General features: G+C 39.6%; 1 protein-coding gene across 2 annotated transcripts in view; it reads right to left on the bottom strand.

Annotated features, from left to right (window-relative positions):
* Positions 1-23851, bottom strand: part of TXNRD3 (thioredoxin reductase 3) — a 36900-nt gene extending 13049 nt beyond the window's left edge. Inside the window, exons 1-5 of one of the 2 annotated variants that reach the window (XR_006416687.1) lie at positions 23578-23851; positions 6314-6374; positions 4055-4164; positions 3079-3198; positions 1023-1095 (exon numbers count right to left, since the gene is read on the bottom strand). Coding sequence is in view for 1 of the 2 variants with exons in the window: in XM_044451144.1 (XP_044307079.1) it covers positions 1023-1095; positions 3079-3198; positions 4055-4164; positions 6314-6374; positions 23578-23700 (487 nt within the window). In the remaining variant the exon portion in view is untranslated. The remainder of the gene's footprint in view (positions 1-1022; positions 1096-3078; positions 3199-4054; positions 4165-6313; positions 6375-23577) is intronic. The other variant, XM_044451144.1, reaches the window with a different exon arrangement.
* Between the last annotated feature and the right edge of the window lie 832 nt (positions 23852-24683).

Genomic DNA, 24683 nt, shown 5'->3' with positions numbered 1-24683 from the left:
TGGCCTACATGTAGAATTCAGAGACATTCTTCAGAAATGAATGTGGCAAGTCGCTGCAGGTTGATTTCATCTACAGTGTGCTCACTTTGGGATGGCACCAAAGGTGGTTTTTTAAATTGCTCATAAGCCTATAAAGGTTGCCAGCCCTGCACACACACACACACACACGGTGTGTGTAGGGGGAGAACGGGAATGCTTGGGTGGGAGAATGGAGAATCCCAGAAGTGCAGCTCCAGAATTGATCTTAAATCTAATGTGCACATTACTCACTACTGGATTAGAAAAACCAGAAATCTGTTGTTAAAAGATGATTTTATTCTATTGCTATATAAGAAGAAACCAAGTGTGTTCACATCTGAGGCATTTATGAAGTAACAAGTAACCTATGACCATAATTCTGCCATGTCCCAGTGCACTGCACACATGCAGCTGCCTGGCAGTAGTGACTTTCCAGTGCTTTCAGCACTGAGCATTTCTTTGAAACAGACATTTTGAAATAGAAATCTTTCTACAAACTCTCATATTTCTGCTAAAATTGTTCAGTGGTGGTATGGTAATGTATTTGTGCCTTAAACAAAACTGAAGAATACAGAAGAAGAAATAAAAGGAGACAGATAAAAGTTCTGATCATTCAGAACCACTGCACTCTGAATGATGCATTTTTAAAAATTATTATACTGTAGTTGTGACCTTAAGAGGAACTAAACTATGAGAAAGCTAAAGAGAGACTAAGAGAAAATGAAACTATGGCCTTATATTTACAATACTGTAGTGAAGGAGTTACAATAAAGATCAGCATGGTTATGTACCAGAAGGCCTGTTTGACAGAACAATTTTTTTTAAAAAAAATTAGACTCTGAAGACAGTTGAAATTATTAATATGGAAACCACCACATTGAGCAATATTAATTTCACACAAGTATCTTTCCAAAATTTGGCCACAAACAGTAAGACATTTGAACAAACAGCACCAAGAAGCTACTCAGCAGCAACACTGAAATTTGTTCAGGTACAAAACATACCCCATGTAGTACCCAGTGGTGTTGGTACAACATAATCTAGCACCATCACCTTCTTCCCTAAGGTGGCAGCTTCCTGTAAAGACCAAGTAACATGGATGTAAGTAAAACCATGTCTTTTAAGAAAGTATTTTACTAGTTCAATCAAAAGTGTATCATTCCTCAAGAGGTAGTAAATAGTTACCATTTGTATCACAGACAAGGGCAGTTACTGACTGAAATGCAAAGTTACACTCACATTTCTCCCGCAATAATTTAGCATACTCTAGCACAGACCTGGGCATTGTATGGCCCGCGGGCCACATCTGGCCCGATGGCTGACCCTGACTGGCCTGCATGAGGTCACTGGCAAATTAAAAGTCAATGCAAATATATATCGTCGTAATATAGATGCAAGCAATACAACTGCACTGCTTTTATTTTGAAGGATCTGCTAAATTGAATTGAATTTATTGCTTTTCGTGTAATATTAATATTAATGTTTTTGTGAATATTCATTAAATAGTGTTGTTCTGTGCTCCACATTTTCATTGTATCATTGTAATGTTTCATTTACTGTTTTTACAGAGATATATACAGCAGATCTGTAAGTGTATTGGTCCGGCCCTTAACAACTGTCAAAGTTTCTCATGTGGCCCCACAGGAAAATTAAGTGCCCACCCCTGCTCTAGCATCTTGCTTTTTGCCCTGGACAAATACAGCTTTTAACATGCCCTATTTGTTTAATTCTTGATATGTTCTACTGCATCCTAGTAAGCTGTTTCATTCACCTCATTACCAGGTACATCACCTACTCATTCTACTACCTCTCCATACCATGCAAGAATTTCATACACATGTAAACACACCTGATTTTCATGGCCATGTAGAACATAATGCACGATTGGAACAAAAATTTCCAAGGATTCTTTTTGCAGAAAAAAAGCTTCTCTAATTTGCAACAAAGCTCCCAAAGTCAAAGACACCCCTTAAATTCAATAAATGAATTTATACATTATATGAAGTAAAGGTATGTGCTATAAGTGCCAAGACACACTTTTGGATGCAGGTGGGGAGAAATCTAGGTCCTACGTACAATTTCCTTTTATTTTACATGGTAAACAAAAATAACTCACTATTCCTTAGCTGCTGGAAGAGAACTTAATACTCTGACAGCACAAGTCTCTGCTTGTCTGCTCAGAGTTAAAGTCCACCTGGCAAAAATACTCCCAGGTAAATGTTTATGAATGCAACCTGTAGTTCTCAGAAGCAACATCATTTGGACAAAAGATTTAAGCAAACTGCTTCATACTGTTCTATTCTAAAAATTTGAAAATATTTCAAAGGGCAAATGCTATTTTAGGATGCATTAACAGAAGTATTACTTCCAAATAATGAGAAGGAGTAGTTCCTCTACACTCCTCACTAGTCAGACCTCACCTGGAATACTGTGTCCAGTTCTGGGCACCAAGATTTAAGAAAGATGCAGGTAAATCAGAAAGGGTCCAGAGGAAGGCAAACATAAAAAAAAAGATCCAGGGTTTGGAAACACTGCCCTATGAGGAGCGACTGAGAGAACTGGGCATGTTCAGCCTTGAGAAGAGAAGACTGAGGGAGGACATGTTATCCCTTTATAAGCACCTCAAAGGCTGTCACAGGAAGGTCAAGATCTCTTCTTACTGATGTGAGTGTAGGACACAGAATAATCAATTCAAGTTGTGACAACCCACATTCAGGCTGGATATCAGGAAAAGCTTCCCCAGTGTCAGAGCAATACAACAGTGGAACCAGCTGCCTAGAGAGGTGGTGGGCTCTCCCATACTAGAGACATTCTAGAGAAAGGTAGCCATCTGAGTGGGATGGTATAATGTGGTGTCCTGCAATAGCTGGGGGTTGGACTCGATGGACTTTATGGTCCCTTCCAACCCCACTGTTCTATGATTCTAAAGACTAAATATCATACTAAATATCATATTCCTACTACTTATTGTGAGCCGCCCCAAGGCTTCGGCGAATGGGGCAGCATAAAAGACTTCCAAATAAATAAATAAATAAATAAATAAAATTGCAGAGTTCATACCTTAGAACATGCAAGTCCACCAGAACCTCCACCAATAACAATTAGATCATAATCATAGGCTTCCGTCTCTTCACCTTTGCCATCCCCTAAAAGCTTTTGCAATAATCCACTATGGTAAGCCTGTGGTACAGATAAAAGTTAAATAAAAAAACAGAATACTGAAGTAGTCTTTCAAAGGCAAGTTCGTGAGATTAGACAATGCAACATCTGTTCATAGAAGACTCTTTGATTCAGCAGAGACTTTTGTGAATGGAAGCAACTTTTACAGGTTCCCCCATCTTCCTGCACTCCCTTGCACCTCTACAAATTCGTCTGAGGGACTGATGATCCTCCAGAACTTGACAGCAGCACAGGAGTTTAGAATGAAAAGTCAGGATTCATGAAAATTGCTTTCTTCTTCTTTTCATTCACAGAAGCCCAATTCACAGTAGCTACAAGTGCCTAAGTGTAAAGGCAGCACATGGAACAATCTATTAAATATTTAACATCACAGTTGATTTTACCCATTTAAGATGCAGGTTATCTGATAGATACTTTCTGCATCCCACTGCTTGATTAAGTTCTAAAAGAACTCAGCTGAGTACTATTGCAGGTAGCACCACAATTCTATGCATTTTAACTTGAGAATATTATCTCACTCAACTCAGCAGACTTATTTCAAATCAAACATACTTAGAATTTGTCTGCACAGTTTTAAAAACAAACTTGAGGGGTGATACTAGGAAATACAGATATTCCATTCTCAATTTCAACCTCACCCAGTTAAACACACCCCACAAGGATGAACACGAGTTGTTTGGGTCACATACATGCATGTGTACACTTACACAAGACAAGATACATAACCAAGTTATGGCAGTTCGTGACTATATTGCATAACCAACGGTTGTGAAACTAGAATTGACTGAAGAAACTAGTTACAAAACTCTTATTATAATTAATGTTCATGCGAAAAAGGGAGGAAGTTCAAAATTACCTGAAATGTTTGATCACATCCACCCACATGTGTTCCATTTACAAAAACATTAGGGACAGTTCTCTGGCCAGTCAATTCGAGTAATACTTCCTGAATACTGGGTCCTTCATCTAGAGACAACAAAGATATATATTTACAATGGTAGAAATTCACTGAGTTACTATTCAGAAAAAAGTAAAGAACTTTAGCAATCTGATCAGATCTGCTTTATATATGGTACATTAGTAAGCAGTTTTTACACATTTCCTGAGGTAATAGTCTTCCGGTTAAAACGGAAATGTCAAGGTTCATGAGGAAATTCACAGATGTGCACTGATACATATAAAGCCCAATTATAAGAGCTTAGCAAAATACATCAGGAAAAGACTCCTTCATGTTTTCTACAATCTGACCTAACATTAAAACTCAGGTTTGCATACTCTCTCTACCATACAGGTACAAGAGGGCATCTGTAGCTTTCACTTTAGATCAACTGCAGTTTGGTATGCCATCCAAGCCCTACATTGTATTTAATCTTAAACTGAAATCAGGCAATCCTAATAAGTATTGTTTGATACTGCCTTGTTTCCATTAATCATTGTTAAAATTAATAATAGTTTATAGACGACACAGCAAGCGGCAGTTAATCCAAAATACACATTAACACTACCAAACTTCTTCTTGCAGCCAGGCTCAAACAGGAAGCATATAAACCCAATGCTTACTCCATCTGTATTCTTCATATTAGATTACATGGTTTAGTATAAGTCCAAATCAACCTCATATGTAAGAGTCTACCATTTTTAGAAGCATTTAAAAAAAACCAAAATTACTTGCAGCACAGGTCTAACAAGCACCCAGAGATTTTGTAAAAATAGTATTTGTAATACAAGCTATCTTGCAAAGATAATTAGTCAAAAAGGACTGTGCAGAAGCAATATCTTTTGCTCAGCACAAAACCAATATAAAACCTTTTGGGCAGAAGTTAAAAGAACAACACACAGCAGTGCAATTAAAGACTGATAAAAATGTTGTTGTATAGAACTCAAAGTTTGAGATGTATAGATCAAAGTCAAAGGGTTTTGTCAAGCCTCATCACTGCATCAGGAATATATATATATATATATATATATAAAACAAGATACTACTTATCCCAACAGCCTGCTTCTCAATTCCAATGCATATAAAGGTCTCACTTGAAACAGTAATGCTAGTCCTTTCCTTCTCAACATAACACTCTTTAAGCTTCTAGCCTACCTTTAGATGCAAAATGAATTAAAACACCTCATAAATATGAAGTTACAAAATGAAAGCTTGAACTATAGTATAGAAAATATAGCCTATAAAAATTCATGGTTGCTTTATGTGAAATGGAGTATATCCAAAAATATTTTCTACTTTGAGTATTACTGTCACTTCCTTTAACATACTGAAAATATTCACGGAGAGGAAAGTGAACCAAAATGTAGTACAATGTACTTTGAAGCAAGCCAAATTATTATTTTTTGAACATTTGATATATTGCTTAAGGCTAACACAATCCAAGATTAGCATATGTTGCTCTATTATTCTGACTGTTCAACATAAAAAAGAATGAAAGGGAAGCCATTAATTTGGTCAGCTTATATTGATGAAAGGATAGACCTTGTCTACTTACCTTTATGCATTCAAGACTGCAATTTTACAGTTTCTGTTTTCTACTGAGTAAACCTACAAACAATAGTACTGTAGAATGCTTATATATTTCCAGTAAACTAAACCAATTCAGTAAGAATAAACTAAAGTAATATGGATGGGCAATACCTTCTAAAACGAATTTCCAAAATTGATCAGCACTAGTTTAAAGTACTTGCCAGGATACATAAAATTTATTTTCCTAGCTTAACACTAGGTTAGATTAGAATTCTGTATTCTTGCCTATAACTAAGCAACCACTTGAGGTCTATGTGAGATCAATTGTTAGTAAGTTATCAAGCAAATACGAGAAAACAAGTGTTTGGAAAAAGGTCATCTGCACAGTCATTTGGGATAGAAGCAGGTTCACAGAGCAAGCACAGTCATTCGCAATTGTATTGCAAAACTTATTTCTCAATGCACAAAATAGGGTTGCCAAAATCCAAGAAAGCAACAAAAAATTTTTGCATACTTTTTGAGAGCTATTCTTTCAACACACAATTAAAAGTTAACAGTTAAAAGAAGTCTTTACTCAATACAGTATTAGCAGGAACATACATTTCTTCTACATAGGTGGGATTTTACTTCGTTGTCCACTTTACTTACCAATCTTGTCAAGCTCCAAAGCACTGTATTCCACTCCCAACGAATGAAAAAGATCTTTCACCTGAAAGAAAAATTTCTGATAAAACTAAAAGTATGATAATAATACTTTTATTTTACTTTTATTGTTTCTGGAAGAATAGTGCATTTTATTTCTTCTAGAATAGTAGTAATCCACAGGCAAAGAATAAATTCTGGCTACTCTTTAAAGTGCACAGAAGATTGATCGTTTAATTTTCTGTCACTTAAACATTCTGGAAACACTGGCTGCACAAATTTAGCAGGACAGATTCCATAAATATTTTGCTTGGATTTATGTGAATTATTTTAATGAATTATGCCATTAAGCAGGTGATTAAATCTATTGAGAGCCAGTGTAGTTGGCATGTTGGAGTGGAATCCAAGATGAATGGATTCTGTCCCTACTAGGCCACAATGTTCACTGACTGACTTTGAGCAAGTCATAAACTCTCAGCCTAACCATACTCACAGGGTTGTTGTAGGGATAAAATTGAGAAGAGGAGAAAGATTATTGAAGCTTCCTTGAATTCCTTGAAGGAAAAAGGCAGGATATAGTCAAAGGTTGAATAACAGTCACTTTCTGAAAAAAGCTCAAGAATGCCATGAACACCATTGGGCTGACTCTGGATTATTTAACCCTTAAACAACCCAGAGTTCTGGCTTTGAATGCCAAAATATGCTTCATTCTTGGGTTGTTTTAGGAGGTGGTGAGAAGGCGAGAGACTCACACCCATGCAGCCACATAAATCCTTAATTGTTTAGCTTAAGAAATGGCTGTTGTATATGAAATAAATAAATAAATAAATAAAGGTCAACTAGGCTTATTTCTGAAGGCATACGCTTGGGGAGGGGTGCTTTACGAACATAAATATACATCATGTATAATTTGGTCTGTTCATAATATTGTCATCAAAATTAAAACTTTTTAAAAGCAACTCAATAAATTGGTAATTTGTCTGAGTAAACTTTACTTGTACATTTATTATACAAAACATGGCAATTTTATGAGCAAATCAAGTTATACATAATATATTCTAGGTTCCTATTTTGTGGCTGGCCAGGGGAAGTTCATTAAATATCCCTCAAAACATTTAAATCATCCTAGCAGTCAGAAGAAGCAGGAAGAATTAGAGATAGAAGACTGGAGTAAAGTATCTGTTCCTGTTAGAATGTTTTGGGGAATTCCTAAGCATTTTCCATACCTAAGTCATAGAAACCAGGCTACTGAGTTTCTTTTAGATAGGGAAGATTTTTTCTAGTAGTGACATTTAATGGTTTTATAGCTGAGGCTGCATTCTCTAGCAGTGAGGTCTAATTAAGAACTTGGTTAAAAACTGTGGCAGTGAGTTCCATAGCCTCTAAGTTGATAAACCAAAAACAAAGGTGAAATAGCCCACATTGGCTACAGCTTAAGGTAGCAGTTATATGCAAAGAAATCTTGACATAAACCACAATGTTTAAAAGATGTCTTCTGCAGCTCTGATCAACACATCATGTACCATTAGTGGTACTTTGCGCAGAAGTCTGTCAGTCGGCAAATTAGGTTCAATATTCATGATCAAGCAACAGTTAATCCAGCTTCATTTTATATTTTCTTGCAGCTGGGCAGCCATCTGAGATGAATGGTTTAACCTGGAGTCCTGCACTAAGCCAGGGGGTTGGACTGGATGGCCGTCTTGGCCTCTTCCAACTCTACTATTCTATGATTTTATGAATTCAGCATAGATATTGGTTTTTCAAACCACAGCAATATGTTAATGTTACATAGCAAAGCAGAAATCTAGCAAATGCTCTGGCAGAAGAGCTGCCTATACCAGCTATAGTCCACTAATTTCACAAAGTTGTAAATGTACATGGGTAGATTTCAAAAGGGAAAAAGGAAACTATCTTCTTTAACCTGATAAAATATCTAGAATACTCATCTGCTGCTGGCTTCCATATAGCCTGGAATGCCTGACACTGCCTAATCATGAAAACTAAACAGGGCTGAGCCTGGCTGAAATCTGGACTTAAATGATGTGAACTCCCAGAGAGCTTTGGCTATGTGTAGTATAGAATGCAGTGCAATAATGATTATAATGACAATGAACCACAATGGGTTGTCATGACCCAATATCTAGATCTAAAGAGAAACTTCTGAATTGATAGCTTTGGTAATTCAAAAGACAAACAACCAAAAATGAAGGTGGCTGAGATTGTCTGAGTGTAATTAAAAAAGCCAAATCCAGTTTATTTTGCTTGGCCCTATAAAAATCTTCACTATGTCTGGGTGTGAAAGCTAGACTGTGAAAAGAGTTGACAGGAAGAAAACTGATGCATTCCAGGTTAGAGTCAGTGCAGCATAGGGCTACAAGGATGGTGTCTGGATTGCAGGGAAAGCTGTACGAGGCAAGACTGAGGGAACTGGGCCTTTTCAGCCTGGAGAAGAGGAGACTCCAGGGGGATCTGTTGGCAACATATAGGTACGTGAGGGGGTATCACACAGAGGTGGGTAGAGATCTGTTCTCCCCTGCAGAGGAAGGCACAACACGCTCCAACTGAGCCAATCTCAAGGAACCAGGATTCAATTTGGGTGCCAGGAAGTACTTCCTGACAGTTAGGATCCCAAGGGTATCGAATGGGCTTCAATGGGAGGTGGTTGAAGCCCCATTGGTGAGGGTGTTCAAGGATGAGCTGGATATGCACATGGTAGCTGGAGCTGAGGGTCAGACTAGATGGCCCCGGAGATCCCCTCTGACTCACTCTCTATGTTTCTATGCTGCTCATGAGCCATCAGTATATAGTTTATTGTTATGCTCTTAGCATTAGTTATCCCATTTATTTATTTTTCTATCTATCCAACTTGTTTTGTTATTCAAACTGCATATTATCATAGACACACCATATGAAATCCAAATTATTCATGGCTTTTATTCATGCATATCATCCAATATGATACATATGCTTGCTCTTTCCCTGTATTCAAGTATTCATCACCATACCATTGCAGAAAGATGGAGCTTGAGTAATTACATTTTTTCATTCACTAGTGAAATACAGTGCCAGATTCAGGAGGTCTGTATAGAATAGGTTGTTTTCAACTCTTACTCATTTGCAATAGGGAAATTTTGTGGTTATCCTCATAACTGGGCAGAATACAGAAAGCTGGAGTGAAAGTACAACAGTGCAGAACAGCTACAGGAGACAACAAAAATAACCTGAATAGGCTCAAGGGAACTGCTTCCATGCCATGATGGACACTGTCATGTTAGACAACCATACTCTATTTTTGAAGCAAGTCCTATTTATTGAGTGGAGCCGGCTGGAGCCAGGGGTCAGATTAGATGGCCCAGGAGACTCCTTCTGACTTGCTCTGTTTCTATGTTATTAGATTTATATCCCACTCTTTTAGCCAAAAGGGTTCTCTTCCAGTACTTGTGCAGATTTACCTAAAAATACAACTTCCATACAAAAATGGGGGAATCAACTGAGTTGGGGAAACCCAAATGTTTGCAGAGGTGTAAATATATACAATTCTTTCACTCCTATGGAACATAATCCTCCACTAAACAGCCCAGTGAGAACTCAGGAGAACAGATTCTTGAGCACCTGAAGGGAAAATAAACTGGAAAAAGGGTGGAAGGAGGAAATGAAAAGGAACACATAGTGAAAGAGGATGGAAGAAGAGATACAGATAGAAGATATGTAAAAAGAAAGCCATGTCATTGTCAGGATAGGTCATTTACCAGTTCACCCAGAGAAGTTATTTTTAAACATTCCTAGAGGGAGAAATGAGAGTTGTCTATGCAAATCAATCCAATATTGCAATACAGCCAAGACTGAAGAACAAGTGTCTACCTAAAAACAAACAAACAAAAAAGTGAAGTACACACTTGTAGGTATCTCCCAACAGTCCAGTATGTTCAATGGTCATAGAATGCGAACATATGGCAGGGGGGAGAAGAAAAGCAGAGTGAGGGACCGAATGAATGGAGCAGCTGAAAGTACCACACACTACAATCTTTTGCTGCTGGGACCTATTTGTAAGTATCTAACAGAGAATTTCATCCCATTTGTTGGTAAAGTAATCAATACATTAAAACAAAACCATTTATACACTACTGATGTGGCCAGTCTGTCTGTCTCTGAATTTGGTTAACATTCAGGCAACAGGTTAACATTCAGTGTGACAGCAGAACATCATTTTGTGTGCTGTGTACAGTACAAACTTACCAAAAAGACATGGCCTGCAGATGGTGATGATCTGCTTAATATCAAAGAGCTACAACCATGGTAAACTTGTAATTCAAGAGGGTTTAACATCAGAGTATTAAATTAAATAATGTAAATCATTACTTCAATCTCCACTTTAACGGAACCATCTTTTATCATAGGTTATCTCTGTGAATCCAAGGCAGAACATCTGCCACACCCACAGCTCTACTGGCTTACTCTAGCTAGAGCAGGAGAAAGGGACAGGGAGCATTTTGCTTTTCCTCTAAGCAGGGTAGGCATAATGTGAAGGACTTTTTCTGAGTATGCAAGGGGAACAAGAGCAAGCTGAGCCTTCCACAGATGGTGTCTATGTCATCCTGCAAACAGATTTCTCTCCCTCCACTTCTAGAGACCCTTCAACCACTCTTCAGGTTTGATCTCTTAAACAGTTTAAATCAAGTTTCTCATAATCCAGCCTTAGCCAGCCAGATCACAATCCTTTTGTGTTAATGTAATTAAATGGTTTAGATGCAACAAAACCCAGCTTATGTGAATTACCACTGAACCTTTTTATGAGGCTTCGGCAAGGGGCGGCATAGAAATGTTATAATAATAATAATAATAATAATAATTCAAAGATACAATTAATGAAAAAGAAACACATCAACTGGCAATACAGTGCATTTTGCAAGGGTCAAATAGTCTCTTCCTTCAATAGAAGGATGGCAGAATGAACTAATTACTAATACATAGTGGCATTTTAAAAGCTGGGAGGACCCCTTGAAAAAGCACTATTCATTTTTTAGATACTGAAATAGAAACGACTACAGTGGTACTTCAGCTCACAAACCCATCAGTTCATGACCAAATCAGGTCGCGAACATAAATTTCAGAAAAATTTTTCCTCAGGTTGCGAACTCCACATCAGGTGACGATTGTGATTGCGCCCGTCTTCCCTGCACGGGTGTGATCGCAGTCGTGCTCGGGGGGGCAGGGGGGGATGGCTGCAATTGCGGTCACACTCATGCAGGGAAGACTTGTGCAATTATGGTCATGCTCTGGGAGGACATGGCCGTGATCGTGCCCATCTTCCCTGCATGAGCGCACCTGCAATCACGCCCGTCCTCCCTGTGATTAAAAAAAAAAAAATATTTACAAAATGGATTAACCTTATTTACATTGAACCTTATGGGGGAATTTGACTTGGCTCATGACCAATTTGGGTCACGATCAGAGTTGTGGAAAGAATTAAATTCGTGCACCAAGGAACCACTGTATTTGCAAATATGAGACAAGTACTGTATATTAAGTGGGCTGTGGGTGGTGCAGTGGTTCAAACTGCTGTGCTGCTGTGCTGGTTGATCGAAAGGTCAATAGTTTGAATCCACACAACGGCGTGAGCTCCCATTGCTGTCCCAGCTTCTGCCAACCTTGCAGTTCGAAAGCATACAAATGGAAGTAGATAAATAGGTACCACTTTGGTGGGAAGGTAACAGCGTTCCATGCACCTCAGTGTTTAGTCATGCTGGCCACATGACCACAGAGACTGTGGACAAACGCTGGCTCCCTCAGCTGGGAAATGGAGATGAGCACCGCCCCCTATGTTTTTATTTAAATAAAAAATTTCAACCTAAAATTTCAACTTAGAGTCAGACATGACTGGACATGCCTGGACTTTAATGTCATGGGCAAACATTTACCTTTACTTTTTACTGTACATTAAAGAGGAAATGTTACTGAGTTTGTTTTTCTGGTATTATACTTAATGACTCATTTGGTTTTTCCAATTTCCCCCCTTAGATGTATATTTTCTATGTTAACTTCTATTCATTCTGTTATAACCACAGGAAACCACTGTTCTGATGGAACTATGTTATGTAATTTGGAAAGGTCCAGAGCCCAAATCATTGGTGCTAAACCAAGCTGCACAGTCCTATCAACACTATGAGACAACTGGAAATGCTACAGTGAGGGTGGAGTTACAACACTTAGCCTTATATTCCATAAATGTTCTCCTTAAGCATTTGGGGTGATGGCAAAATTTCTGCCCACACTTAGAAACAAACTTTCATTTCAAAATTCACAATATAATTTGGATTGCAAGCTCAAAGCCAATTTTAAGTAAGAGTTACAAATGTAAGAACAGGAACACATACCAAGTACTCATTCGACACTGAATTTTCATTCTTTTTAAAGAAGGAAACTTGGTAAAGTTGCCAGAGTATTATTTCCCTGAAAGCAGCTAATGTGCTCAAATACTATTCAAGAATATTTAATAGAATTTGGAGCCTACTTTCTAGAGTAATTGACATCTTTTATTTACTTTCTCTAAACCAGTTCATCTACCTTGAAGCTAATTAGTTGGTTCTCATATCTGCTATTTCATAAGACAATTAGGATTTTGTAATATAAATTGACTTGAACTGGCAAGTCATTATGTTCACGCATACATATACATTTGTATTCAAATATGCAGCGTTCTAGCCAAAGGCATGTTTAGATTGTTGTTAAGAGTTATGTGCACCTGTGGTTACTGTTTCAAAGATCTCAAGAATTCATATTGTGACTGGATGCTTTTTCTATTTTTGTCTGTCTTAGCCAGTGAGAATGTGTTGAAGTGGTAAGACTGAACAATTTGTACCTTGTAACTCAACAAAGAGGGTGTGTTTCCAGCAGAATATATTGGGGGAAAGGAAAACTCTCTTGGGATGCAATCCTATGACCACTATACACTGTCTAGATGGATAGCCTGGAGTCCCAGCTCACACCTCAGATTTTTTTTCTGTGGATGAAGCTGGAACTCTGGCCATGGAATGCCTTCCCTCTGCCCTCATACCTGGTACAGTTCTTTCCATGCTGGCCACCACATGTATGATCTCAAAACTGACAACGGGGAAGGGGGCTGGAGGTGGGGAGGCTCTGCTGGGATACAAGGAATCTCGGCAATGCCTCAGCCCTCTTACAAGCACAGGCAAAAGAAAGACAGACAAAATCACCTGTGATTGCCTCCATGCTTGATTAGATCCCCACGACCATTCAAGTTTGGAGGATTTGGAAGCAGCCATATTGATGCATAGAAATTACACACATTTCTATCTCTTCAACTTCCCTGCAGGCCCCTAAACAACTGCTCCAGAGGCTAGGGAGAGTCTAAAGAGCAGTGTGGGAGGAACAGCAGGGGAAACTAATAAAAGCCACCCTCCATCCATTAGCAGCAGCTTCTACGGGATCTTTTTTGTTTGTTTGCTGAAGTATCAATCCTAACCCAACCCCAACAAGTATAATGAACAGATCAATTCTATGTTCAACCTAACGTATCCTGTATTATTACAATTGTGGAAAATAAGTGATTCATATATTTCAAATCCCTTCTCCCAAATTGTAATTTTTTTCCAAAAAAAGTGGAAATAGACTTTTTTATGACTTCAAAACTGCAGAAATTTCACATCTTTAACTTCAGCAAAAACAAGCAGATTCACAAGAAAGAGCTATAAGCCAACACCAACAGATGTTAGTGTGAGCAAGCAGCCAACTAGTATAAAATAAGTAGCTTTACTCATTAGTATGTTACCAACAAGATGACAGACCTATATGTGAAACTGCCCAAGCAATTTTGCATTAATTGCTTTGCAGGTCTATCATTGTTTGCTCATATAGCTATTATCTCACAAAATGTAAATAGATCAAGAATATGAAAGCCAGCTCTATGGATTCAAAGAAGCAAGACATGCATGATCCACATTAACCCCTACAGCTCTTGCAACCTCTGTATACCCAACTGCCAACAGAACTAATAAGCTCTTTATAATTAAAGCAAGCTAAGCAAGACCATCACTGCAGAGAAAGATAAAAAGTCTACAGAATATCTAGCCAACTGGCACAAAAGTTTCTTTCCAAACCCAAATATACATTATTCAGAAATAACTTTCATCATATTTGCAAAGGAAATTTCATAACCCCTCCCCAATTCAAATCTTCACTACATCCTGCCCATAGCTGGAGCAGGCAGATCTTACTGAAGAGGAAAGAAATCACCAAGACCTTAAAAGTAGGGGAGAGAGATGCACTACTTTTGTTCAAAACCAGTTTGATTATTGAAAATATAGGGCTGAATCCAGACATGGTCAAATGTGAGTAGTTCACCATAGCTACACCATAATTAGATATTCCATCTCTCCTTCTGTTAACCATTCAAGCTATTTTAGCCTGTATTTCCAATATATGTTTAAATCATTTACATCAGGGACCATCAACATCAGAACCATCTGGCCCACCTGGAGACCTAATACAGAACTCCAGGATTCCCCAGACAGCCACACCTCTGTCCAAGTCGCACCACTTTTATCGATCGTCAGTAATTATATGCTTTACTGGCTTGCGTATTTTTTCCCATTCTGAAATACCTCTCCAGGCTTAGTTACAGATTAACAGCTTTAAGATAAAGGATTCTGCTATTATTGCTATTTTGGCCATACCTACTTTGACTCTGTTCCATTTTACCTTTGGTCTCACTCACCACTGAGATCCAGCCCTCAAGCTGAAATATGTTCAACACCCCTGTTTCATATTCAACGGATGTAATACTTTTTTGTCTAGCTGTTCACAGAATGAAATGAAGCGATAGCAGGAGTCATCCAACACTACCTGGGTACAATATGACATCAGGCAGAGGAAATGGAGAACTACATCTAAGTATTAACCACCAGAACAAGAACTGTGGTTTGTTGGCAGGAGGTGACAGCAAAGTTCTAGTCAGAGAGGCTGAGCAAGAAAGTGCCCAAGAGATAAGAAAGCTGAACACAGGAAGGCCAGACATCATGTGACTGCAGAAACTTGGATACTATCTAATTCTTCCATCCCCATCTGGTAACTTGCTGACTACAATGCCTATAACAGCCCAGTCTGCATGCTCTCCATCATTACGATAACTAACACATTCTAACCAGAATGTCTCATTGCCCTCGATAAATGCAGCTTATACACTATCTAAATAAAGATCCTGAATTTCTGGTCATGTCAAAGTCATGGGGAAGATGTTTTTAAGCATTAACATGTGGGATAAATAATAGGCAATATTTTCCCCTTCCTTCAAAGCAGATCAGAACAAGGGCTTTCAAACTAAGTCTGTATTATGTTAAACTGGATTTGTGCTACAAAAGAAGAATATTATAGAAGTCACTAACAAAAGACACAAGCAAAGTTAGAATACTGGCTATTAGGAAAATATAACTTAATGATAAAAAATTTAACTGAATAATTCTCTGCCCTTCCAAACCAAAATGAGCCACTTTCAATGTGGTTCATGCTGCTTATGGGCCATTTATTTATTTATTTATTTATTTATTTTCTATTTTCTACGCTGCCCAACAGCTGAAACTCTCTGGACAATTCACAACAGCACATTAAAAATAACAATAAAATAAACATCATATTAAAACATATTAAGACATTATTTAAAAATTTACAAAATTTAAAACCTAATTTAAAACAGATTAATTTATATAAAATAAGCCATAAAAACCTCTTAAGACCCATTTAACAGCTAGCAGGCAGGCCCCCGTACACATCTACCATGCCCTGCAGTAGAGGCCAGTCTTCACCTGGCACCATAAAGATAGTAAAGATGGTACCAGGCAGGCTTCAGTGGGGAGCTCATTCTACCAGTGGGGCAGGCACCACTGGAAAGGCCCTTCTACTTGTTGTCCTCATCTGAGCCTTCCTTGGAGCCTGCAGTTAGAGGTAGGCCCCAGAACCTGATCTGAGATAAAGACTGGGTGGAACATTCTATCAAACATGGTGGTCCCAAGCCCTGTAGAGCTTTATCTGTCACATCACCTAAACATCTTTTCAAATGCCTCTTACCCTGGTGCCATTTGATTGGATTAATGATGTTTAGTCTGTCCCATCCATCTCAGCTACCTCACTAGAACTTCTCTTGAAACTGTCTGGTTTTCAATGATATCCCAGTTTATCTCTGAGTCCACTAGTTTTAGCATTTCAGCTGTAAATCAGAACCCCTTGTCTTCCACTTCTGAATTAGAGTAAGAGTCTATTCCATTTGAAAGCTGTATTGTAGGAGAAAGACATAATACTTATTAACCCTAACTTACTTTACTTGCTTTAACATAATAATAATCATTCAGTTATGAATTATGAATATTCTGGTACACTTTTAATGAAATATACAAAACAACCCCATGCTTGGTTTAATTCAGAAGTGATCAGCATTCATGAGTACTGGCTCACTTGACTGGGGCTAATGGAGGTTGAATTCCAAAATATATGAAGGGTTAAGGCTGAGAAAGGCTGATGCAAAGTATAATTTCCTTAGAGATCATTCTGGTGAGGCAAGCTGGAAGCTGTAGCATATTCTGTCTAAACTTGCATAGAATTGCACCCCTAACAATGTAAGCAGTAAAGTTAAAACGTCAGTTTTAAACCTTGTTCATGTTGGCAGTGCAAATTTTGCTGAACATTATCATTCAATTTTATATTGCTTTTATCTACATGGTTCTTAGCATATTGTCCACCACATTATATTTTGTTGTTCTAGATGCTCAATGGATATCACATATGTATATTGGATTTTGTTATATATGGCTCTTATACACCATTCTGAGAGTTTTTGCTAATTGAATGGTTTATAAAAGCTTTAAATAAATAGATTTTTTCAGGTAAGTGGCCAAATGTCATTCATATTTTATTCTAGCCTTTCTGCATAGTTTGTGCATATGCATAATGCATTTTGGGGAACATGGATTTTCAGCTTATCACCTCCAGAGTCCAACATTCTGTTTTTTTATCATTTATTTCTTATGATATCCCCACTCCACTCAGACTTACAGTGAGACAGAAATACTATTAAACCTTTTAGAATAGAAAAACACCAACAGTTGTGCAACTTTTTGCAGTCTGAACATGAACTGAACTGTGCTCTAAAGGGCAATCCTGTATGCGTCCACTTGGAAGCTCCACTGAGTTCAATAGGACTTACTGCAGTCTGACTTTCCTACTACAGCAGATGCAGGATCTTGCTTCTAGCATCTCTAAACTACACCAAAAGTGATCAAAGGGTTGCAATAACAGTTCACCAGAAACAAAGCCCTTGTATGCTCCTGTAATGAAGACAGCAACATTTTAATATATATTCTGTACTTTTTTACAAAATTCAAAACACTGGAAGGGAAGTACAGGCTATTGAATTAGGGTTTAAAATATTTACAGGTATTCTAGTAAAATAGTTTCTAAATGTTTATGCTGCAATCCCTCACACTTACCTAGTATGAGTAAGTCACAAGGAACTTCTGAGAAAACATGCATAGGATTGCACTATATGAATAATTTAGTGATTTTATTTTCTTAATTATTTCAGTTCAATTTGTTAATCGCATTTACATCATTTAAAATTGCTGTTCATATTTCTGCTCACTAGTATCCAAGCAAAACTTGCTACATTGGATCTTAGTCATCAGGATTAGGGCATCAGAAGAAATATGATTTAAAGTCAAGGACTGCATGGTTAAAGAAGAGTTTATAGAAATATAACACAGGACCTGGGAACAAAACCAGACACCCAACGTTATCAGGAAAGGAAGATGTGATTGCTCCCTCCCAGACTCCATGGTGCTGCTTCAGATGTTTTGAATCTCAGCTCCCAGCATTCCTATTGGCCAAGCTCACCAGCGTTATTGAGAGCTGAAATCTGAATTATCCAGCTTGACTAAAGTTAAATTAGATCCACACTTTCTCCTGAAGAGTTTCTCTCTGCCACCAGATTGTCTTCCCCCTTGATTTCCACATTCTACTGTTTTCTCTTTCTATGTTTAGGTAACCATCAATACCTGATGTTTCCTTGAATACATTTATCATCTACATTTGTTCACCTCTTAAATGTCTCTTATGTTCTCTGCTCCTTTTATAGTAACAGGGCTTCAACATACCACAGCCAATACATTTCTATTCCATACCATACTATGTTGTAAGCCGCCCCGACGCTTCGGCGAATGGGGCGGCATAAAAATGTTTTAATAAATAAATAAAAATAAATACCATACTTTCAATATCATAGCCAATATTCAAGGTTTTCAATTAGTTCAAGAACTTATGATACTTTACCTCTACATATTTTATATATCTACTAGGGCTCTTTTCTTGTATTAGCTTCCTCCCTAGTACAGGCCACTGGAGAAGGAAATGGCAACCCACTCCAGTATCATTGCCATGAAAACCCCATGGACAATACCAAAAGGCAAAGAGATATGATGCTGGAAGATGAGCCCCTCAGGTCGGAAGGTGTCCAATATGCTACTGGGGAAGAGCAGAGGGCTAGTGCTAGTAGCACCAGAAAGAATGAAGCAACTGGGTCAAAGCCAAAAGGACACTCAGGTGCAGATGTATCTGGTGGTGAAAGGAGAGTCCGATGCTGTAAAGATCTATACTCCATAGGAACCTGGAATGTAAGATCCATGAATCAAGGCAAGCTGGATGTGGTCAAACAAGAGATGACAAGACTGAACATGGACATCTTAGGGATCAGTGAACTAAAATAGACAGGAATGGGTGAATTTAATTCAGATGACTATCAGGTATACTACTGCGGGCAAGAATCCCACAGAAGAAATGGAGTAGCCTTCATAGTCAGTAAAAGAATAGGAAAAGCAGTACTGTGATACAATCTCCAAAATGACAAAATGATCTCAGTTTGAATCCAAGGAAAACCATTCAACATCACAATAGTCCAAGTCTATGCCCCAACCACTGGTGCTGAAGAGGCTGAAGTTGACCAGTTCTATGAAGGTGTACAACACCTTCTAGAATTAACACCAAAAAATGATGTCCTTATCATCATGGGGGATTGGAATGTTAAAGTAGGAAGCCAAAAGATAACCAGAATAACAGGCAAGTTTGGCCTTGGAGTACAAAATGAAGCAGGGCACAGGCTGGTAGAATTTTGTCAAGAGAATAGGATGGTCATAGCAAACACTTTTCCAACAACCCAAGCGACGACTCTGACCATGGACATCACTAGACGGTCAACACAGAAATCAGATTGACTATGTGCTCTGCAGCCAAAGATGGAGAAGCTCTATACAGTCAGTAAAAACTAGACCAGGAGCTGACTGTGGCTCAGATCATGAGCTTCTCGTTGCAAAATTTAGGCTTAAATTGAAGGAAGTAGGGAAAAGCACTAGGCCACTCAGGTATGTCCTAAATCATATCCCTGATGAATATACAGTAGAGGTGACAAATAGATTTAAGAATTAGATCTGATAGACAGAGTGCCTGAAGAACTATGGACGGAGGTTTGCAACATTGTACAAGAGGTAGCAACTAAAACCATTCCAATGCAAAAATATGCAAGAAAGCAAAATGGCTGTCTGAGGAAGCTTTACAAATAGCTGAGGAAAAAAGGGAAGCGAAAGGCAAGGGAGAAAAGAAAAGATACACCCAATTGAATGCAGAATTCCAGAGTATAGCTAGAAGAGATAAGAATGTCTTCTTAAATGAACAGTGCAAAGAAATAGAAGAAAACAATAGAATAGGGAGGATCAGAGATCTCTTCAAGAAAATTGGAGATATGAAGGAAACTTTTCATGCAAAGATGGGCATGATAAAGGACCAAAATGGCAGGGACCTAACAGAGGCAGAAGAGATTAAGAAGAGGTGGCAAGATTACACAGAGGAACTGTACATCCCTGATAACCACGATGGGGTGGTCACTGACCTCGAGCCAGACATCCTGGAATGTGAAGTCAAATGGGCCTTAGGAAGTCTGAGCAACAACAAAGCTAGTGGAAGTGACAATATTCCAGCTGAGCTATTCGAAATCTTAAAAGATGATGCAGTACAAGTGCTACACTCAATATGCCAGCAAATTTGGAAAAGTCAACAGTGGCCACAGGATTGGAAAAGGTCAGTTAACATTCCCATCCCAAAGAGGGGCAATGCCAAAGAATGTTCAAACTACCGCACCATTGCACTCATTTCACACGCTAGCAAAATGATGCTCAAAATCCTACAAGCTAGGCTCCAGCAGTATGTGGACCCAGAACTACCAGAAGTACAGGCAGGATTTCGAAGAGGGAGAGGAACTAGAGATCAAATTGCCAACATACGCAGGATCATGAAGAAAGCTAGGGAATCCCAGAAAAACATCTACTTCTGCTTCATTGACTATGCTAAAGCCTTTGATTGTGTGGATCACAACAAATTGTGGCAAATTCTTAAAGAGATGGGAGTACCTGACCATCTTATTTGTCTCTTGAGAAACCTTTATGTGGGTCAAGAAGCAACAGTTAGAACTGGGCACGGAACCACTGATTGGTTCAAAATTGAGAAAGGAGTTCGGCAAGGCTGTATACTGCCGCCCTGCCTATTTAACTTATATGCAGAGCACATCATGAGAAAGGTGGGGCTAGATGAATCACCAGTTGGAATTAAGATTGCTGGGAGAAATATCAACAATCTCAGATATGCAGATTATACCACTCTCATGGCAGAAAGTGAAGAGGAACTAAAGAGCCTCTTGATGCAGGTGAAGGAGGAGTGTGCAAAAGTTGGCTGAAACTCAACATTAAGAAAACTAAGATCATGGCATCCGGTCCTCCCACTTCCTGGCAAATAGATGGGGAAGAAATGGAGGTAGTGACAGATTTTCTTTTCCTGGGCTCCAAGATCACCGCAGATGTGGACTGCAGTCAAGAAATCAAAAGACGCTTGCTCCTGGGGAGGAAAGCTATGGCAAATCTAGACAGCATACTAAAAAGCAGAGGCATCACCCTGCCAACAAAAGTGTATATGGTTTCCCCAGTTACAATGTATGGCTGTGAAAGTTGGATCATAAGGAAGGCTGAGCACCGAAGAATTGAGGCCTTTGAATTGTGGTACTGGCGGAGACTCCTGCGAGTCCCTTGGAACGCAAGGCGATCAAACCGGTCAGTCCGAGAGATCAACCTTGACTGCTCTTTAGAAGGCCAGATCCTGAAGATGAAGCTCAAATACTTTGGCCACCTAATGAGAAGGAAGGACTCCCTGGAGAAGATCTAATGCTGGGAACAATAGATGGCAAAAGAAGAAGGGTATGACAGAGAATGAGGTGGTTAGATGGAGTCACTGAAGCAGTTGGTGTGAGCTTGAGTGGACTCCGGGGGATGGTGGAGAACAGAAAGGCCTGGAGGAATGTTGTCCATGGGGTCGCGATGGGTTGGACACGACTTTGCGACTAATAACAAGTATAGGTCAACAATCACTCTGTATAAAATGCTTGACAGCTTATGAGCAAGAGTTGTAAAAGACCAAAAGGAGCACTTATTCAACACAGAGCCCCAGATTTCCTTATTTTTTCAGTGTCTGATAGCAATATAAAAACTAGCCACTCATGAAACCTCAATGGAAAGAAATAAGCAGAGCATTCTGTTAAAATCCATCAACTCAACTATGCATGTTCTTTAATAAACCCAAACTTCTAGGAGTTTGTCTGAAATGTCAACATGGCACCAGAAGAAATCTAACATCTCTAACTGATTTATCACCCTGAATGGTACTGTGATGCTTTTAATTATATGCCTATTTGCTTAAATTAGAAACATGCTTATTAGCTGCAGCCACAACCATATGATAAATCTCAATACTCAACATGCTGCCCTGCCCTCAATAACCCTATTTCCATCAGAGAAGCCTCCAACAGCTCCAGTGTGGGTGTTTGAAAGTGACACACCAGAAGAAACATTTAGAGGAAGAGAGAAAACACCTCAATCCATACCTAACCTCAGTATTTTACTTCTCACCCTGCAATTACCACAGAGAGCAGAATACTAGTAAATTAGTTACCACTCAGACATGAAATTTCCTGTGGATGACTCTGGACCAGCTGCTGATTTTCGACCTAACCTACCTCACAGAGTTTTTGTCAGGATCCAATAAAGAAGAGGATCATATATGCCACCCAAGGCTCCTTGGAGGAAAGATGGGATAGAAATCATTTCATCTGCCTTGCAAATATTTTAAAAACCAAACTACAGCTATTTTTAAAATCTGAACTCAGCAGAATTATACTAATGAATCTAAATGAGACAAGGACAAAAATTTTCAGTTTGTACCATCTCAGATTTTGCAAAATATATTAGAAATGCCTTTAATTCTATATTTTGAGATATGATTTTTGTGCCTATTTTATTCCTCTCAACTTCCACATGTGTAACGTGCTGTTCCAAATTGTGACAAAAGCTACAAAAACAACAACTGTCAAAAACTGGATTCAGCACCTAAATCGAGGCAAAATGTTTGCCTATAGATTTCTGTATCGATACTATCCATATTTACTCTCAGGTCCCACTGATTTCAATGAATTTTATTTCCAAGCCAGCAAAACGCTAAGAATGTTAACTTTTGCACATTTAATTTGGTGATCCTGGCCCTTACACTTTATTGAAGTGACAAAGTGTAGTGCTTTTGTACAGATTATTATTTCCAGTTCAGTTTCATCGTGAATCACAGCCTGGCCTTTTTTGAATCTGGGAAACCCAAAACCAGAGCAGCATTCCCAAAGCAGGAGCGACCCGAGTCCCGCATCCCTCTGCTACTCTATGGTTTTCGATCACTCACAAGCAAGTAACCTTTCAGTTCCTAAAGCCAGTCCAGAGTCACAGCGATTTATTCACACGTCACCCGCTCCCTCCCTCCTTCTCCCACCCAGTACCAGGACTGCCTGGATGGCTCAAAACGCCAGAAGCGACGGGGCAGGAGAGCCCACCCGCCGCGGCTTAAGGCTGTGCTTAGTAGGCATTTCACGGCCAAGTCCTTGAGGGAGGGAGGGAGGGAAGGAAGGGCCGACAAAGAACGCGCACCCAGAGGCACGTGAAACGGCAGGAAGGGGAGCCTTCGCACTGGGACACCCGGCAGCCCCAGGTCTCAAGGCGGAAAGCGCGCACACGGCCACCCCTCACGGTGACCCGTCCGGCCCGGCGCGGCCCTCTTTGGTCTCCGCGCTCTCCCAGGGGTCGTTGCCAAGGCAACGCTCGCTTCCTCTCCTCCCCCCCGCTGCCTCGCCTTACCTTTCGACAAAAAGGGCAGTAGCTCTTGCTAAAGACCATGACGCGGTGGTTGCTGATGAGGCTCCGCACGCGGAGCTTCAGCGCGTCCCAGTCCGGCAGCCGGACCTGGCCTGGAGGCGGCATCGCCAACCCTCGCCTAAGCAAGCCGGGAGAGAAGGTGCCGCTCCTGCTACGCGGCGGTGGCGGCGACTCCTCGCTTAGGCGCTTAACTCGCTCAGGGCGCTTGCGCGGCGGCCCCACCCCAGCGACCCGCCATCCTTAGCTCCGCCCGCGGCTGTCCTCCTCGCCGAGCTGACTAGAACGGTCGAAAGAGGGGAAAGGGCTGGGGAGGCGCCATGCACGTGCTCTCCTTTCGAGCGGACAAATAGGATGAGCGCGTCCGGCACAGGCGGAAGTGAGGTCAGGCTCCTCGCGCCGCACAAGACGGTTTCTTCGCCTCGGCGCGAGACTTCCCGTGGCGCCGCGTCTCGAAAGACTGCGCCGAAGTCAACCTCTCCTCCGGTACGCTCAGGATCCTCCGGGCGGCCAGAACTAGAGCTTTAAAAGACGTAAATTTGTAGTGTATTATATTTTAATTGATGTTTTGTGAGCCGCCCCGAGGCTTCGGCGAATGGGGCGGCATAGAAGTTTTCTAAATAAATAAATAAATAAATAAATAAATTTGCGCACATGTTCAAAGCGCAATCGTTTGCATGATTGTTCTGATGGAAGTCCCATTGAGTTAAGTGGAGCGTGCTATCAATGCAGGGTTCATGGGCCTGCAACCTCCACAGAGGAGTTCTGTGCAGGTCCACTCAGAAGTAAATTCAACAGAGTTCAAGGCTCCAAGGTAAATGCGCATAAGATCACAACCTAATTGTTAAATTAGGTTTTTACAACCTAATTGTTAAATAATTGTTAAATTATTAAAATTCAACAATATTTGTATATATTTTAATAATTTACTATTAGCCTTTGGGTTATGGGATGGCATAGAAAAGAAATTAAATATTAGTAAAAAGCACTTTATAGTTTTTAAAAGAAAGTTAACAAGTGGAGATTTTCCTTATGGATGAAGAGAGAAATCTACATAGAAATGGATCCCAGTTTACAAAAAGAGCATCTGT

Source organism: Varanus komodoensis, unplaced genomic scaffold, assembly GCF_004798865.1.
Source record: "Varanus komodoensis strain SLA01 unplaced genomic scaffold, ASM479886v1 scaffold6_2, whole genome shotgun sequence".
NCBI lineage: Eukaryota > Metazoa > Chordata > Lepidosauria > Squamata > Varanidae > Varanus > Varanus komodoensis.
Note: the sequence above shows the minus strand (reverse complement) of the source record. Positions and strands in the feature narration are given on the sequence as shown.